Source organism: Saccopteryx bilineata, chromosome 1 (genome assembly GCF_036850765.1).
Source record: "Saccopteryx bilineata isolate mSacBil1 chromosome 1, mSacBil1_pri_phased_curated, whole genome shotgun sequence".
Lineage (NCBI taxonomy): Eukaryota > Metazoa > Chordata > Mammalia > Chiroptera > Emballonuridae > Saccopteryx > Saccopteryx bilineata.
Window position 1 is genome coordinate 157,140,932 of NC_089490.1, and position 17,412 is coordinate 157,158,343.

Consider the following 17,412-nt stretch of genomic DNA (forward strand, 5'->3'; position numbering starts at 1 on the left):
CTGGCAGCACATGGAGATCCTAGGCCTCCATGGGGGTCTGCCTTTGGCTACAGTGGCTCCCTGTGCTCTCATGGTGGTGACCTTGCCTCTCTAAAGCTCAGCAGCCCTTCTCAGCCCCAGGGCCTACAGCTCCACAGCACGTGGGTTGAGTGTAATGGCAGGACCCTCGTCCTTGACTGAAGGCCCCTGCATTTGAATCCCCAGAGAAAACCCAGAGCAAGTAAGAGTATGCAGTAAATATTTATAATCAACCAGAAAGCAAGAAACTCCATCACTGGTACACAGACTGCAGGAAGCTTTGAGGGGTGGGGCGGGGTGGCTCAGCTGCCCCATATTTTGGCAATAAATAAAGCTTGGAAAACTTGAAACCTTGGCCATTTGGATTTTGTGTCTCAAAACACTGATGAGTCTTGGGGCTCTTTGGATGTGTGGCTGCAGGGCAGGCAGTCCACTCACATGCAGAGGACAGGGTAGTTGCTGACACTGGGAGGGCAGTGGGAAGTTGTCCAGGGCTGGGGGCTGCAGCAGTGGGCATGGTTATTGCTTGGAGAAGGCTTGAACTGCAGCAAACACCAAACACACCACAGCAAGGTAACGGCTAATTAGCCATGCCAGTACACTCTTCACCAATTCTCAGCATCCTGTTGTCTGTTTCCCAGCGGGTTTGGCGCATGCTCTTGGCGTAGATTCAGCTCCTACAGACCAGATGTACCTCAAGGCTAGTCTGGCCCTAGGAGGGGTGATCTGTGCAGGTGCCTCCCGCAGTCAGGCTGCACTGTACCTCCAGGGTGCAGGTGTCTCCTGCAAACAAAAGCCCCTGCCACACATCCAGAAGCGACACTGTCTGGGGTAGAGCAGATGAATAGTGCCCCTTAGGAGCGCAAAGTTGAGAGAATATGCCTCCCTCCCACCAGACAAGCCAGGGTCCTCGTGCCTCGAAATAATGCAGAACCCAGCTTAAATGACTAGAGGAAACTGTACATGCACACTGGGCCAGTGTGGGGTGGCCCGGGCAGTATGCTTGCACTTGAGGTGGTCTCTGCACCCACGTACTGGGAACTCGTGTCCCTGGTAAGTATGGCCCTAGAGACCTCGTGCACGTGACAGGAACTGGAGGGGAGGGGCGAGGTTTAGGCCGGGCTTAGGTCTGGAGATGTGGGTGCAGCAGTAGTAGCGGCCAGTGTGGTGGTCGCAACAGGCTGGGCGAGGTGTGGCAAGAAGAGTCTGTCTTCGAGGCCAGCTGCCAACTTGTCCAGCAGTGCCCCCGAGGGTCGGGCACACAGGCCTGATCCAGGGCACCCGCCACTGGGCTCCTCCTCAATGGCGGGAATGGTAGACGCCTGGGGACTGGTCGGGTCTTCACCAGCACGGCTGTCGGGTGGGCAGTCGACGCTGTCCCCTCGGCGCAGGGGTGCGCGCATGGGGCGGGGATCAAGTCCTGGTGGTGTAGAGGGCACAGCGTGCTCACCGGGATCACTGTGCTGCCGGCCACGCTGTTGCCACTGCTTGCGTGGGTGGGTGTGTGGATGTGCGCGTGCTCGATGGCGCACGGCAGCAGGTGGGGTGTCCTCAAAATGAGGATCGTGACGCAGAAACTCATGGAAGAGTGCATCAGTCTTCTCGTCTACACTGTAGTCTCGGCGTGGTGTGCGGCGGGGCCAGGCACGAGGGCTATGTGGCCAGGTGGACTCCTCGGCCAGGGCCCCGTCGAAGCTGCCCCCTACAGTAGCCACGGGGCCCGCACTGGAGGAGGAGCACTTTTCGGGCGCGCTGGGAGGGCCATCGTCGCCCGTGCTGCGCCCCTCGATACTGGCATAGCCACTATCCATCTGCAGCAGTTTGCGCGGCCCTCCCACCTCACCATCTGAGGGCCGATGTGTGGGAGGAGACGAGGAAGGTGGGAAGGAGGGTGCTGTGCCCCCGGAGCCAGAGCTGTCGCCACTGCGCACCGAGTCATGGTCGTTGCTGCTGTGGTCCGAGGTGGTGGCTGCGTGCAGCTCAAGCGAAGCGCGCAGGCTCCAGATGTCATGGTAGATGGTCTGGGCCTGCTCCAGCCCTGTGTCCCGCTCACTATCCGATTCCTGCTGCTGCTCAGGCCCCGCAACACCTATGCTGCACTCTGGGGGGTACTCGGAGTTCACTCCTCCCGTGGCGCCTGCCTCCTCCTCCTCCACCTCTAGCCTGCAAGCCAGGCGCAACCGTCAGAAGGTTCCCCATCCCCTCCCTGGCCACCCTACTCAGTCAGGGAGGGTGGGTATGGATGGGGACGTTCCACCTTGGCCAGGCTCTGTAGAACATGTTTTTTTAAATGCTGTCTCCTTTGCAGAAAATGCTTTTTTGGTAAACCCTGAGCTCTCCTGGAGCCTTTTCAACCAGGGTGTCTTATATATGTGACTCCCAAACATCTGTGGACACTGAAGATACTGGCTCCTCACCCAGAAAGAGGGATGCAGGTGGACAGCCCCTACCCCTAGGTGCATGGATATGCCATTAAGTACCCTCCCACTATCTTGGATTGATAAACTAGGAGGATGATGCATAATCAGGAGAATTCACTACCTAGACCAGGAGGTACCCAAGTATAGGAACTGTGTGCCCTGCTCCCTAAATTCCTCATCTCACTGACAATGACCCAGAGCTTCAGGATAGCTGTCCTAGGGGTGGGAAAAGAGGTCTTACTGGCAGATATATAAACAACGTTTCTGAGAAGGAGCCTGGGCAGGTGGGAGGGGGCTTCTCAGGATGACTCCACTGGGAAGCAGTACTACCTGGGCCTGTATGGACCCCCAGCAATCCTGTCTGAACAGGCGTTAAATCCTGCAGACCCTAGGTGCATTTTCAGGGAACCAACCTCCCATTGGCCCTTATCCAGTTTCCCCCTGCTCCCTTCCTACAGTCCATGATCCACACTGGAGAGGTGGCCCTAGCGAGACAGGCTCCAGAACAGGCCGTGGCACTGGGGGAATCTGATTGCCTGTCTGCCCTGCAGATAGGGCAGGGAAAGTACTCCCTTGGCAACCTATGGGTGACTGGGTGGGGCAGGGGCCCATAGGCTCACCCCTAACACTTCTATCTACTGAAAAATACCTGCCGAGAGTGGGGGACGGGCTGGTGGGGCTGGCCAGAAAGGGGCAGGGGGGCGGGAAGGCCATGGCAGCGCCTGAGCTGGCAATGTACTGGATGTAGTCCACGTGGGGGGTGTCCCCTTCTTCTTGCTCCATGCTCTCACTGGCTGCCCGCTGCCGCTGGAAGTGGTGCCTTTTAGGGGAGCCTGTGCAAAGGAAGGCACATCTGCCTGCTGGGCCCCTCCCAGCCCTGCTCCACCCAACCCACCCCCACCACAGCTGCAGGCACTAGCCTGGGCCAGGTAAGTATGGACCCTGTTGGGCAGGTATGAGATGAGCCAAGGCAGCAGCAGTGATATAAGCACCCGAACAGCCCAGGATGACAGGTGTGGCTAGAGCAAGGACTTTCACTGGTCACACACTGGCAGGTGCAACTGGATTAAAGCAGAGATGTGGGAAAGTGTAGAGAGGAACAGGTTGAGGGGATGAAGGAAGAGGTGAAGCCTACTCCCAGCCCCACCCCTGCCCATGGGCCTCCTGGACAAGTACCAGAACCCTCCCACCATGGATGCCTGGGAGAAGCTTCAGTAGAAAGGCCTCAGGGGTGGGGTGGGGAGGAGTCACCTAACAAATAGGTTCTAGATGCTTCTTTTCCTGCATTTGACTATAATCACCCTCAGGAATCAACTCTGGGCTCCCAACAGGGCAGCAGGATGGGCCCTCTCTCCCTGGGTAGTAACACGTAGGCCAGAACTCAGCCTTTCCTCTCTCATGCTGGCACTATCACTGTCCATGCACCTTCTCTCTGACACTCTTTGTCTCTTCTCCCTGCCTCCTCGACAAGGCAGCAAGCACATGTATGGCCTGGCCCGGCCCACTAAACTCCCTTGAGCAGGGCTAATTACAGCTGTTAGTGCCTACCCTCCGCATGCCCCCACACAGCCCTGCCTTGAGCTGAGGGTAAGGAAACCCTCTATACAGGATCCCACATGCCCCAGTGTATGCAGGATTGAAGGGTACTGCCACTCATCCAGGGGTAGCCAAATAAGCCCCATCTGCTGCAAATAAGTTTTATTGGCACACAGCCACACTCATTTTCAGGCTATATTCTGCTATTTGCCCTCCACCATAGTAGACAGACAGTCTGACTGCAAAACCAAAAATACTATGGTTCAGATACCCCAGAAGCTCAATGAATGGCCTTGGACCTCTCCTTGACCAGCTCTGGACAGGGAACCCACTGGCCAGCATGGGGAAAATGCTGGAAACCCCTCAGGAGCAGAGACACTATCCTGAATTCTGAGCTTCTCAATCTATGGCTGCCAGAGGCAGGGTACCTGGAGCTCACACTCTTCCAGGGGCCATAGCTTACCTCTTGTGTCCAGACTTGATGCCCTCTGGCTAGGCTCCAGCTTCCATTTCTTGACCTTGAAGTAGGGACTGGCCCCATCCAAGCTGGCATGGCGTCTCAGGCGGGTAAAAAACTGCAGGACTGGGCCTGCCCCAGAGCCTGGGCCCAACTCACAGGGCCCCACAGAGGTCCCCAGCCCACCAGGCTTGGTGATTCTGGTACCCGCATCCAGCTGGGAGGGAAGAGGAATGCTCTCAGGTAGGAATGGCCCCTGCCCACTGTCCCCAAACTGTTACTCAGCCCAGGCCAAGTGTAAAGAAGGAGCTAGGAGCTCTCTCCTCCCCCCAGATGCTGCCCAAAAGTCTCCTAGGGGTTCAGCTATGCACTGGCCAGCTCTGTCCTCCCAGCCCTAGACAGAAGGGGTCCAAGGGTGAGTGTCCAGGAGGACTGGGCTGGGTCCTGACCACACCCTGCACAGCTGCTCCAGTGTCTGCACTTGTCATGTGCTACCCACCCCACAGAGCTCATGCCCGTGGATAGCTTCCCCAGCTCACAGGAGCCCACTTGTGTGCTGTGGCCCCTGTTCAGAGACCAGACCAAGGCAAGGAGAGCTGTGGAGGGCAGGTCACAGGCTGACTTGTTCTAAAGTGGAATAGGAAGAGGCAAGGGATACATGGGAGCCCTCACCGAGATGCCTTCCCCGGAATCGCTGGATGCAGAGGGGCTGATCTCGAAGTCAGCAAGCCCCGTGGCAGAGTTGTATGGGTCACCTGGCAAGGCGGAGCTGGGGCCCACAGAGCGGCCAGTGAGGGCCTTCCCCAGGGGCTGTGAGACAGAGCCAGGTTGGAGGAGGAAGCAGTAACAGGTCAAAGAGCACTAGTGGGTACGGGGACATGATGGACCCAGCCACCCTCTATGTGCCCCAGCCAGCCCCCCTCCCTGTCCTGAGATGAGGGGACCAGCCAGGAGAGTGGGAAAGGTGCCCCTTGCCAGGTCTCTCCCACCAAGTCTAAGTCCAGCTGCCAACCTCTCCATACTCACCTGGAATATGGCAAGACTGGCCTTGGGAGGGACGGGAGGGTGGGGCATGGTAGTTGCACTGGCCTCACTGGAGTCACACTCATGGATGGTAACAATCTTGAGGGGTGGCAGGTGCAGGTGGGTAAGGCGGGCATTCTTCAGGTGGTGAAAGTCTCCCTCTGTCAGGGTATACCTGTACCCAACATGCCCACCAGTCACTAAGCAGACAGTTCCTGGGCTCTGCCCCACCCCATACAGGCAGGATACCCCCCAGCCCACAGTCCACTGCTCCACTGCCCCAGCATCCACCCTGCCAGGACTGGAGAGAGCAGAGCATGAATGGCCACTCTGCAGAGACCAGCTCTGCCTAGTGAGCCCATTAGCGAGGCCATTCTCTAGCCCTAAAATTGCTAATCTCCCAGGGATCCCCTTACCTTCGGCCCTTGTCCTGTGCCTTTCGGCTCTGCTCAAACAGGGCTGCCTCATTGAAGGACACTCGGCGGCCGGTGGAGCTGGTGGACAGGAAGTGCTCGGTCTCTGCATCCTGGCCCTCGAGGTCCTCCCCCCTCAACTCAGAGTCTGCAGGAGAGCCAAGAGAGGGTGGGCCCCAGGTGGGCCATGCCTACTGCTGGCAGGGTGTGGGCGGGACTGGCCAGGGAGGGAATGAGGGGCCCGACTGACCACCAGGGATGGACAGGGAGGTGGGCGGGCACTCGTTCATCCGCTCACACACTCACTCGCTCAGCACGCGCCTGTGAGCACCTACGCGTGGGCTTTAAGGAAACAGAGATGAGTCGGAATCGAGCTGCGCCCAGTCTGGTGGGGGAGACAGACACAGAAGGTCAGGAGGCCTGAGGAGGGAGGCCGAGGAATGGACAGTGGGCAGAGCCTGGGCTAGGATAAGGTCTGGGCAGCACCTCACCTTGGACCGGGTGGGTGCTGTTGTCCAGGTAGGTGGTGGTGGTCTTCTCTGCCTCCTCCATGGCTCTGGGGCGGGACAACAGAAGAACAAGGTAGGCCAGGATCCCTGTAGGGCTCATGCCCATGGGCAGTGTCCTGAGCTCACTGGAGCCCACCTGCTGGGACCTAGTGCCTGTACAAACCCATACGACCCCATCACCCCAAATATTGCTACCCTCGTACAGGCGTGGTACACCTGCTCCTCACCAGCCAGCCCTCAGTCACTCACTTGCCCCACTGCAGGGCCCCCCAGGCCTCCTGAAAGGCAGTGGGGTCGTGGGCATATACCTGTTGAAACCCTGGTGGACTTCCCAGCAACGCCTGCACAGAAGCAACACACCAGACAGTACCACAAGGGTTCCTCCCACGAAGAGTGACATCACCACCACCAGCAGCATGTAGTTGTCCAGGATGGAGTCAGGTTCTGCCTGTGGGGTGGAAGGGGTCAGGTCCTGCAGTGGATTTTGATAGACCCAACCCCCGGATTTCCCTTCCCTACCCCACCACTCACAGTGGGATGGCCTGTGGTGTTGTCCCACGTTGTAGTCGGGGTAGCTGCAGCAGAAGTGGTGACAACCGTGGGCATGGTAGCTGTGGGCTGCATTTTGAGGTGAGAAGGGGCCTGGAGGAGAGCAGGAGGGTCTGCTCAGTTTCAGCTCCCCTCCCTCTTCATAGGGAGTTAGAGCAGGAGCCCACACAAGAGAGTGACTCACAGAAAGGTGAAGCTAACTCCAGGCCACCCACTGCCCTCAGATCAGTGCCTAGCAGGGACCTCCATCTCCCCATCTTTAAGAGGAAGTCAACTGCCTTCTTAGCTGGTAGAGCCAGATAGGACCAGTGAGGTAGTGCTGGGGTGGGAGCCCTGCCCAGGAAAGGGAAAACACCCCTGGGAGAATGGGGAAAATGATGTCAGCACCACTTGCGTGCCCACCACCCGTAGAGACCATAGGACTCTGCCTGCCCCATCAGGGGAGAGAGGTGCTACCCCAAGAGACTGGCTCCAGGCTATTGGGACTGGGTACAGGGTTGCCAGACGGAGAGGCGCATAGGCACTGAGCACAGGGTTGCCAGGGTCGTGATTCGCAAGGTAATGGTCCTAGACCACCAAGCGGTAGTGAGAGTGAAAAGGCCAGAGAAGGCGCATCTGTTCCCAGCTCTTAAGAATCTGGTTTCCATGGCGACAGAGCGAGCTGGCTAAGTTGGGGGGGGGTTGCCTGGGAGCACAGGGGAGGGGAGGGGAGGGGAGGGGCGGGGCGGGGCGGGGGTGGGAGGCCTCCCGCAGGGGCGAACGGCCCTGGGCGGCAAAATGGCTGCTGTGCGCCTCCCCGCGCAAGTGCCCAGTCCGCGGCCGGGTGCTTCCGCAAGCAGCCTCTCCCAGCCCAGGCTGGCCGGTCTCCATGCCTGCCTTACACTGGAGTAGATTGAGGCCAGGGAGGGGCCCAGCACTCGGGTAAAGGACATTCATTGCACCTGACCTTCCTCCCGGGGAGAATGATGGGGGCGCACTCTGGAATTTTCGGGAACACAGTCGGTGGCCAAAAGGCCAGCAGCCCTGAGTCGGCTCCATGTCCGCGCGGTCCTTACCCAGGGGAAAGGGAAAGCCCCAACCCTTTCGGGTTTTAACCTCATGTAATAGCAGGGGAAACAGGCCCAGAGAATGGGAAAGTGGTGGTGAAAACCAGGTGTCCTCAGCGCTTGGGGTCAGGGTCAGGGTTTGGCCAGCCGCGATTCCCCTGCCGCCCCAGGGGTGAGGCGTGCGTATATGTAGGTTGGGAAATGAGTTCAGACTGGAGAGGGCGCAGAGACACATGGACATGACAGGAGACCAGGAAAAATGGCAGGAGGCGGAGAGAAAAGAGGTGGCTCTCGAGGGTAGGCGGGGACAAAAGCTGAGGGCGGAGGTTCCCCACGGGCCAGACCCTAAGGTCCGGCTGGTCCTCGGCTCTAGGAGCTTGCATTGCCTCTGCGCCTAACCCCACACTCACATCCGGCCCCGGAGGCGGGGATGACGAAAGAGAACAGCAGAGAGCTGGGCTCCAAGGCATATCTCAACCTTGGGCTGACCAAGGAGGTGGAAACGCCATCGCCTTCACCGGACCTCCCGGGGGAAACTGAGGCCGGGGAAGGGCGCGAGTGGGGTCCTTCTTCAGGCCGCCAAAGGCAGGGTGCAGAGCCCAGCGGGTTGGCTCCCACGCCCGCCCTGGATCCTCCGCGCCCTCTCTCGGGCCTCGCCGGGAAAGGACAGGGCTCCCAAGCTAGGGCGGGCCCCAGAACCGCCAGTGATCCTGGGCTCCACGTCCTGGCCTGCCCCCCGCCCTCCCCAGTGCAGCCCCGGGCCCGCCGCGCCTACCTCAGTCTTAGGGCGCGCGGCCCCTGGGTGGCGGGCGGGCAGCTGCGCGGCGTTCCCGGCTGGCTCCGGTGGCCGCAGAGCAGGAGAATTTATGAATGGAGAGCCCGGTGCGCGGGGGAGGCAGGCGCGAGAGGAGGTGCCGCTCACGTGACCGCGTTGGCTACGAGCCCGCTCCCACCCGCTGGCTACCTCCGAGTCCACAGCCGCCCTCCGCCACCGCGTTCGCCGCGGTGTCTGGCTCGGTTTTGCACTGGCCACTGCCTCCCCTTCCCTTCCGGCGGGGGCGGGGGGGGCGGAGCTTGCGCTCCCCGGCGCCCCCTCCTCACGGGGAGACGCCCTCTTCTGCGGCGGCTGATCTCCGCCCCGAACCCCTGCAGCACGAGTTTTCGACCCATCCCGGGGTACAAGGCGGGATGGGGAGGAGGGCATTCTGGAATGCGCGACTCCCCCCCCCCCCCAGCCCGGGGTCCTGGGATGCACAGACTCTCACTCCTTATCATCCCCCAATCTAGGGATCCTCAAGGTGCACAGCTCATGGGTTTCAGGCTGTCCTCCTTTTCTTCCTGTGTGAGAGCTGCACTGTCAGGGTACACGGTACGCCCTGCCTTGTTGGGACCAGCAAAGATAGTAGTTGAGTGCCACCAAGACCTGCCCAGCGCCATCTGAACTACCCTGCAGAAACCCCAAGACTGCCAAACCCCAAAGTTTCTTCCGGTTCTCCCTCTCTGAAAATCATGCCTCATCCTTCTGGATGCTTAGGCCACCAAACTGCCATCTACCCGGTCCTGGTCCCATCCCAGCCACACCCCACAACGACACTTCTACTCCTCCAGTGAAAAACCCACATTGCTCAGTGATGCCCAGTTTCAGTCTCCCGGTATTTGCATTCACAGGTACCAGACCAAGACCATTCTCCTAGGTCAGCTGCAAGAGGCCCCCCTTACCCCCTTAACACCTCCCAAATAGCAAAGCCTCTGTGTCTCTCCTCTTGGCTTTGCTGACATGGCAACAGCCACCACACACTCCTGTCCCCTTGCTGCATTTTATTTCTCATTGTGGTTCTCTACCTTACTAGCTCCTGTGTGTCCTGTTCCTACTTATCTCTGTCCCCACTACATGGTGAGCTCCAAGAGAAGCATATTCACGGCTAGGTCCCCAGGTGTATATTACAGGGCTGGCAGCCAGGAGGAAACCTGCTTACTGAGTGGCTGAAAAGGTGACACCATTAAAGGAGGAAAAGAGTCAGCTAAGTGAATAAATACTCAGGAAAGCTGGCTCTCGGAGAGTAGTGTTGGCATATAGAAAGGCCCTGAGGTAGGAAGGTGTGTTTGCAGAACATGGACATGTTTGAAGAAGCCGGGGAAGCCATCTTGTGGTCACCAGAGAGGAATAATATGGTCCCTCTGGCTGTGTGTGGAAAAGGCATCAGTGGTGAGGCTAGGGGAGAAGGCTGGGACCATCCAAGCCAGTGATGGTGGCTACAGTGGCCGAGCTGAGAGGACAGGCCTTATCAATGGGTCCACTGGGTATTCCATGATAACCCCAGGTTTGGAAACCGAGTAACAAGTGGTGCCTTTACTCATGGGCCACACTGCAGTGGGGCCTGGAAAGAAGTGCAGTAAGGGTTCGAGCAGCCCATTAGATAGATCAGTCCTCGATACGGGATCTGGATCTCCAGAGATTGGGCTGCAAACATGACTGACGTACCCCTAAACACATGAGTAGGAGTAGAGCTTCCCAATAAACACCCCGAGGCAGGGGCGAGGCCACAGCACCTGCCTGGATCCTGCAGGTTGGTACGACTCACGCAGTCCCTGGGGTTGGTGAACTTCCACAGCAGACCTGCCTGCAGACCACCTGCCCCGGGCCCAGGTATGAGACCCACTCCCGTGCGCCTTGCATCCCTCTGTTCCTCAGCCAAGGCCTTCCGGTTCAGCCTGGACTCCACGTCTTCCCGGAGCCCAAGTTGGGGGGCTGGAGACTCGGCGCTCTGACTAGTGTGCGTGACCGCGGAGGCGGAGCGGTGACGTCAGCGCTGCGAGCGAGGCTGCGCAGGCCGCGCTGATGTCAACGAAGCCCCTGGCCGCCCGCGCACGCGCCCCTGCGTTCAGCGGCTTGTGGGGGCGACGGCTGGGCAAGAGCATCTCCGGAGACGTGGGCGCCGTCTCGTGGAGCTCGCGGGGACTGCAGCCCAGCCAAGCCGTGATAGCCCAGCTGGCTCTTGCTAGCACTGGACCCTCGGGGGTACAGTTTCCGGGATTCCAGCACATGCCTCAGTTGCAGCCTGACTCATCCCCACCCTACACACTCTTTTGCTCCTTTAAAAAAACTGTAGTATTATTTCCTTCCTAACATACTATATGACTTAATTATTACGTTGAATGTCTGTAGAACGCCCTCACCACCCACACCAGAGGTGGAATCTTGGTATTTCTCTCTCTCTCAAGCTCCTGGCATCCAATGAGCGCTCCCCCAGTCTTTTTTTTTTCTTTCACTTTTTAAAAAAGTGAATTTATTGGTGTGACACTGGTTAACGTAATTATATAGGTTTCAGGTGCCCAATTCTACAACACATCTCTGTACACTGAGTTGTTTTACCTGCTCCCCGCAGCGCTCCCCAAATCTCGAAATCATCTTAAAGGTCTCCTACCTCCCGCAGGCTTTTGGTCCTCCATGCAGAACGGTCTACTGACGCTCCCCCCCCCCAACCTGACCTGGGACAGAAACTACAACCCCCAGGATGCTGCGCGTCCGACGGCGCGTCTTCAACGTCGCGCGCGGCCAGCCGGGAGTCGTAGTTTGTGCGTGCTCCCTCACTTCTAAGGCGTCCTCCCAGACGTCCTCACGCGTCGTCCTCATCGCCCTCCAGGCCGCCTGCGTTCCACCGGAGCCAGTCCACCGTTGTCCACCTACTGCTCCCGTCATGTTGCCAGCCGCTCTGCTCCGCCGCCCGGGCCTGGGTCGCCTCGTGAGCCACGCCCGTGCCTACGCCGAGGCCGCAGCCACTCCAGCACCCGCCGCGGGCCCAGGACAAATGTCTTTTACTTTCGCCTCACCCACGCAGGTGCCGACACCATTCCGGACCCCGGACCCGCGCCCCTGTCCCGCGGGGTCCAGGTCGGGATCCCCAGTCCCCCTTCTGGACCCGAGCTCCACAGCCTCCAGTCGCCGATCTCCATTCAGACCCGATATATCAGATCCCCAATTCTCACGTCGCCGACTCCTATACCATATCCTTCACCGTGTGGTCTGGGATCTGGCTTCCCCCAACCTCCCAAGCTCCCGGGCCCTCCACCTCAATCTGACGGTTAGGGGCTGGACCTGCCCGTCAAGCCGGTATTGCCCCTCTTTGCAGGCACCTTTCCCGAGATAAGCACCTTCTATGTGCCCTTCCTTGTCAGACACTTCCTCGTATCCTTACAGCATCTCTCTGCTAAAGGACTTCGGTGGCTGGATTTCGTTCTTACAGAAGAGGCTCTGCGCAAGGACTAAACTCAAGCGTCGGCTCCAGTGTTGTTGCTACTGTGTGGCCTGCAGTGACTTCTTCCCCATTTGTCTTCTCCAGGTCTTCTTTAATGGCGCCAACGTCCGGCAGGTGGATGTGCCTACTCAGACGGGAGCTTTCGGTATCCTGGCAGCCCACGTGCCCACCCTGCAGGTCCTGCGGCCAGGGCTAGTAGTTGTCCATGCTGAGGATGGCACCACCTCCAAATACTTTGGTGAGTCTCCCAGGAAGATGGAGACCTAGGGCTGGACAGGGCTGCATGTTGCAGCAGGTCAAACCCCACCCCCCACCCCCACCCCCCACCCCCCACCCCCCACCCCCCACCCCATCAGTTGAAATGGCTAGAAAAAGTGCTACTGGCACAACGCAGACACAGTGGAAAGCAAACCACAAGCATTTTGCAGCCTTCTGCTTTGGACTGGCTGGAGTTAAGAAGCATGTAGTGGGCAAGAGAAGGGTGACAAATGTTGAGAAAAGAAATAAAACCATTCTGGGGAGGGGGCCAGACTTGGTAGAGGAGGAACATTGTTCAGAAAGAAACTTACTCTAAGAAAGCTTTCCACCAGCACTACTCTACAAAGCTATAGTTAAAATTCAGACACAGTCTGCTGTTCACCTGATCTCTGCTCAGCTAATGGATTGGTGGGTGAAGGCAAGGGTCTGTATCCCTATGTCTAGCCACCAGTAGATATCCCTGGTGGCCCCCTTGGTCTCATGTATTCTCTCCAGGTGCCCATCTATAGCGCTGCATGCCAGGGTCCCTATGGAGCCAGTCCTGGTTCTAGGGTTGGTGGTTTCCTATGTGCCTGGATATTGTGGTCTCACCCCCCCCCCCCCCCGCCCTGCAGTGAGTAGTGGCTCAGTCACAGTGAATGCTGACTCATCAGTTCAGTTACTGGCAGAAGAGGCTGTGACACTGGACATGCTGGACCTGGGGGTAAGTGTTCCAGGGGAAACTGAGGCACCAAGCAGGCATGAACTAAGAGCTCCTAGCTTTGTGGGTAAAGAGGCAGGTGCCAGGTCAGGGTCCCTGCTTGTCACTCACCAAACACCCACCTACTGCAGGCGGCCAAGGCAAATTTGGAGAAAGCACAGTCGGAACTGTCAGGGGCAGCGGACGAGGCTGCGAGGGCTGAGATCCAAATACGCATTGAGGCCAACGAAGCCCTGGTGAAGGCCCTGGAGTAGGCGGTGCGTGCCCCTCACCAGTGTCAGCAGGAAAACCAAGTCATAGAGCAAGATGGGTTCGAACTGGCTCCTATGGGTCCATTATGACTGGGTGGGGGCAACACCTCTGGGAGGAAGCCATCCTTGCTGACAAGGCCACCAGGGGACAGTGCATACCAACCTCTCCCAGAGCACACTGGCCGGGCCAAGGCCTGGTGGGTAGGAGTGAGCTTAGAAACCCAGTGTTGCAGTTGGGGGGAACTGTCACCTGGGGAGCTCACCTTCTGTCTCCAAAGATCCTACCAACCTGACTTGCTGCCTGTCACTTCATCCCTGTAGATACTTCTGCACCTTGCCACTTCTGGACAGCCTGTCCTCAGCTCACACCCCATTAAAGACCAGGGACCCTACTCATGTGTGCTGATTTTCTCTCTTGCCTAGGGCAATGGACTTGGGATCCTGTACCCTGTATGAGGTAGGGCCTCAGCCTCAGGAATTTGGAGGTTGTGGCCTGAGTTCTTGGAGGCCTTTTGGAAGGGGGATGGGGGCACAGGCAGTTATATCAGACCAGGTGGTGGGCAGGGTTCTGGCCTTCAGTCCATGAGGGTGGGGCCAGTCATGGGGACAGCGGTTGGTGGGCCAGTTCGTCTGTGGCTCTTGTGCCAAGCCTGGGCTGCTAGGCAGACACCTAGGGTCCTGTCAGGTTCCAGGCAGTGATTTCCACCATGGGCTGCCTGGCTCTGCCCTATGCTGGCCTAGCCTTTGGTTCCCCTGGCTGGCTGACTTCCCAGTCTCTGGTGGTATTGGCACCTCTGTGGCACCCCTGCTCCTGGGCTAGCCCCAAATGGGGTAGGGTAGCTGAGCAGGGGCATCCTTGGAAATGCACAGCTTTGCAGTTTGCCCCACCTCCTCTCTTTTGTAGCCCTGAGGGCAGCCCAGACTTGGGTTCCCCTCCTCCAAGGCTTGCAGGATAATGCAGGGGGGTGACTGTGCAGGAGAACCTGGGCTTCAGTGTGTCACAGGGAAGCCAACCCAGGGTGTGTCATCAGTATGGAAGGCCTGTAAACTAGTATGTCAGTCCTATGCAAGTGATTGTCATGATTGGCTATGTTTGATGCTTGACATGGTGGGAGACCCATTGGGGGGTCCCTCCAGGAGAGCTCACAGCTTGAGGGACCGGCATGTGTCTGAGTCTCCCCACTCTTAGGCTGGTGGGCCCAAGCAACAGTCCCTCGCTTTCCAGGAACCCCCAGCCCAGAGAAGAGTGTGATAGCCAGGGGGTCACAGATGTAGCCCCAACCCTCCTTGTTAGTCTCAGAGCTAAATCCTAGAGTTCCTTGCCAGGCTGGGCACTATATAAATAAAACCAAGGAAGGGGGATGAGGAGGGAGACCACCACGAAGACACTGTACCAGTATTCCCCAAAACAGGGATCTGAGCCCTGAGAGCTTCAGCTTCTAGTTGGGAGATAGTGGGGTAAATCTGGGACCCCACAGTACAGTTCCTATGGGAAACATGTCAGTCTTAGGGACACGTCTGCCAGAGAGAACAGCCGGTGCTGTCAAGGCTAAGACCTGGGGTAGGAGAGGTCCAGAATGGGGCAGGTGACAGGGCCAGAAACCAAGGATCAAGACCTCTTCCACAGAGCAGGCTTGGGACCTGAAGGGAGTATGAAGGGGATCCCTGCTACATCTGTGCTCATATCCTGGGACAATCGCAGGAATACGGGAGGTTCTATGTAGAAAGGAATGGGAAACCAGTTCATTAGCATGTTTATTAAATTGGACCTACAGAACAAGGTCAGGATCCCTCCTGAGAGGAACCCTTCATCCCCCAGTATGTGTAACTCAAGTGGCTCAGCAAGGTCAGGGACCAGTCTGAGATCACAAAGTTCTGCCCATCCCTTTAAGTTCCCACCTGGCCTGCTCCTCCTCTGCCACCTCCACATTCCCTCTGGAAGCAGAGCCCTCACCCTGAACTGAGCTTGCAGCTATTTAAATCTCCAGAGCTTTGGACTGGCTGTTTCTTCTTCCTGAAACACCATTCATCAACACCAGCCCCAGTGACACCCTCCTGTGGCCCTGACTGACCCTACAGAGCTGGAAGTGCCTAGGTGTGCTGTGGAGGAGGAGGAGCCAGAGGCCACAGGAGCATTGGGTGAGAGAAGGAACACGGCCCTAGGAAGGACTCCAATGGTGGGGGAGAAACCAGGTCAAGTGGACTGGTTGGGTGAATAGAATTTTGAATCCCCTTATGGGCATAGAGGGCACCACCAACTAAGGTCATCCTCAGCCCCCACCTGGGGCAACTCTTGGGAGAAAGGACATGCCACATTCCTGCCTGTGTTGCCGGTTTCCTAGTATGCAAAATGTGTAGGGGGGTTATAGCCCAAAGGATGGGCAGCAGCTTGTAAACTTGCATTATTGAATGATGATAATATAACTATAGGTGAGGAACCCATGCCTCGGGCCCCAGAGTGAGCCCTTTGGGATTTTCATTCTACCCCACGGCCACCCTGGAGAAACAAGCTCCAGAGACCAAAACGCTCCTGAGGTCACAGGAAGTATGATGACTGCTGCACAAGGCAGGCCTGGCACTGGTTAATTGCTCCATAAATGCCCTCTGAGATCACTGTTAAGGGATGCAGTTTTCCGGGGCACCCTCACTCCAAGCAGGTGACTTCAGCCTGTTTTTCCTGGACTGCTTTGCTGACTCAGGCTCTTCCTCCCCCTCCACGCGGAAGCACAGGGTTCCGAGCAGTAGAAAGAGGGTGGGGCAGGCAGCCCAGTTGTGCACCCCGAAACCCAGTCCCCGTGGCCCTAGTAGGGGTGCGCCCGAGTCATAGGCAAGGACGACCGTGACACCGGGTTCAGCGACATTCAAGGAGCGCAGCAGTCATTTATGGGGCAGCGCCCCAGGACCCCGGTCCGCTGGGAGGGGCGGGGGAAGGCCTGCGTCACTGCCCGCCCAGTTTCCCCCCCTCTTCTACCCCTGCCCGCCCAAACTCCACCCCAAAGAAGGCGGTGCGGATAAAGGTTCGGGGCCGCCCGCTCGGCCGCAGACCTATCGGACCGCACACTTGTCCTGTACGTGGGTACATTCAAGACTGTTGGGACCTCGGACTGGCAGCACCCGGTGAGTTGTGTGCAGGATCTCGCGGGCCAAGAAGGGGTTCTCCACTTTAGATTCTTAAGGGTGTCTCACTTTTATTTGTTCTTGGGGCAGGCGGAGAGATCTCCAGTTCTGGGAAGCCCCCTGGGAAGTGGAATGGGAAGAGCGAGGTGCAGCTAGTACCCGGGTAGCAGGATATCAATCCCCGCCCCGCCCCCCTGGACACTCCCCCTCCCCGGGGTGACCTTGAGTTTAATTGCTGTTCTAGCCTGTTTACCCGGCTGTACGGCCCCAGTCTGATTTAGAGACTTTACACTCCTAGCGAGACTGTCCTCACGCCCGCAGTCCTTAGGCTTCGCCCCTGCCCTGGGCAGCCCGGCGCCCCCTCCCTGGGACACCCGGCAGCGCTCCCGGGTGGGGCCGGCAGAGGGCGTGCCATCACTGCTGACTCACCGCAGCCCCGAGCAGAGCGGTGCGCGCGGGCACAGCCGGGGACGCCGCGTCACGTCATAGTTCGGGCGGGTGTGACTCGAGAAGCGGGCTTGGCCCACGAGACTGGGGTGGAACGGGAGGTGACATCGGCGCGGTAAGGGTCTCCCTGACACCGGCCACGTCAACGGGATGCAGGCCTCCCCCTCAGCCACACGCCTCCTGGAGACCTTACGTCCCAAGGTCGAACCCTCCGGCGAGCAACCGAATCAGGCCCGGCCACGAGGCGCAGGGATTGCCTACCGCTTCCGCTCGCGGTAGCTTCCCGGACGGACGGAGGGAGAGGCCACGCGACATCCTGCTTCTCTTGGCGCAGGGACAATGCCCGCCCTCATTTTGCGCGGCTCCCGGTCTACATCCCGCGCCCTCCCGGGCCGCTCGCCCTTTGTTGTGG

General features: G+C 58.5%; 2 protein-coding genes across 10 annotated transcripts; one reads left to right on the forward strand and one right to left on the reverse strand.

Moving 5' to 3' along the window:
* Nucleotides 1–221: 221 nt before the first annotated feature.
* CBARP (CACN subunit beta associated regulatory protein) lies at nt 222–17,383 on the reverse strand. Of its 8 annotated transcripts, none has more exons than XM_066277468.1 (10): nt 17,262–17,383; nt 6,908–7,018; nt 6,685–6,824; nt 6,359–6,423; nt 5,871–6,015; nt 5,458–5,629; nt 5,104–5,241; nt 4,438–4,648; nt 3,088–3,271; nt 222–2,181 (listed from the first exon to the last, which is right to left on the reverse strand). In XM_066277468.1, exons 1-10 carry the CDS (start codon nt 17,313–17,315, stop codon nt 1,131–1,133), a joined length of 2,271 nt encoding a protein of 756 aa, XP_066133565.1. In that variant the 5' UTR covers nt 17,316–17,383; the 3' UTR covers nt 222–1,130. The 8 variants fall into 8 exon arrangements, with proteins under 8 accessions (XP_066133565.1, XP_066133603.1, XP_066133571.1 ...); XM_066277506.1 differs by lacking the exon at nt 17,262–17,383 and adding an exon at nt 11,397–11,442; XM_066277474.1 differs by lacking the exon at nt 17,262–17,383 and adding an exon at nt 11,345–11,407.
* ATP5F1D (ATP synthase F1 subunit delta) lies at nt 11,548–13,828 on the forward strand. 2 transcript variants are annotated; one of them, XM_066277598.1, is made up of 5 exons: nt 11,548–11,810; nt 12,312–12,465; nt 13,100–13,188; nt 13,317–13,442; nt 13,758–13,828. In XM_066277598.1, the coding sequence occupies exons 1-4, from the start codon at nt 11,670–11,672 to the stop codon at nt 13,437–13,439; spliced, it is 507 nt and encodes a 168-aa protein (XP_066133695.1). In that variant the 5' UTR covers nt 11,548–11,669; the 3' UTR covers nt 13,440–13,442; nt 13,758–13,828. The 2 variants fall into 2 exon arrangements, with proteins under 2 accessions (XP_066133695.1, XP_066133685.1); XM_066277588.1 differs by having other exon boundaries at nt 13,317–13,828.
* Nucleotides 17,384–17,412: the final 29 nt, after the last annotated feature.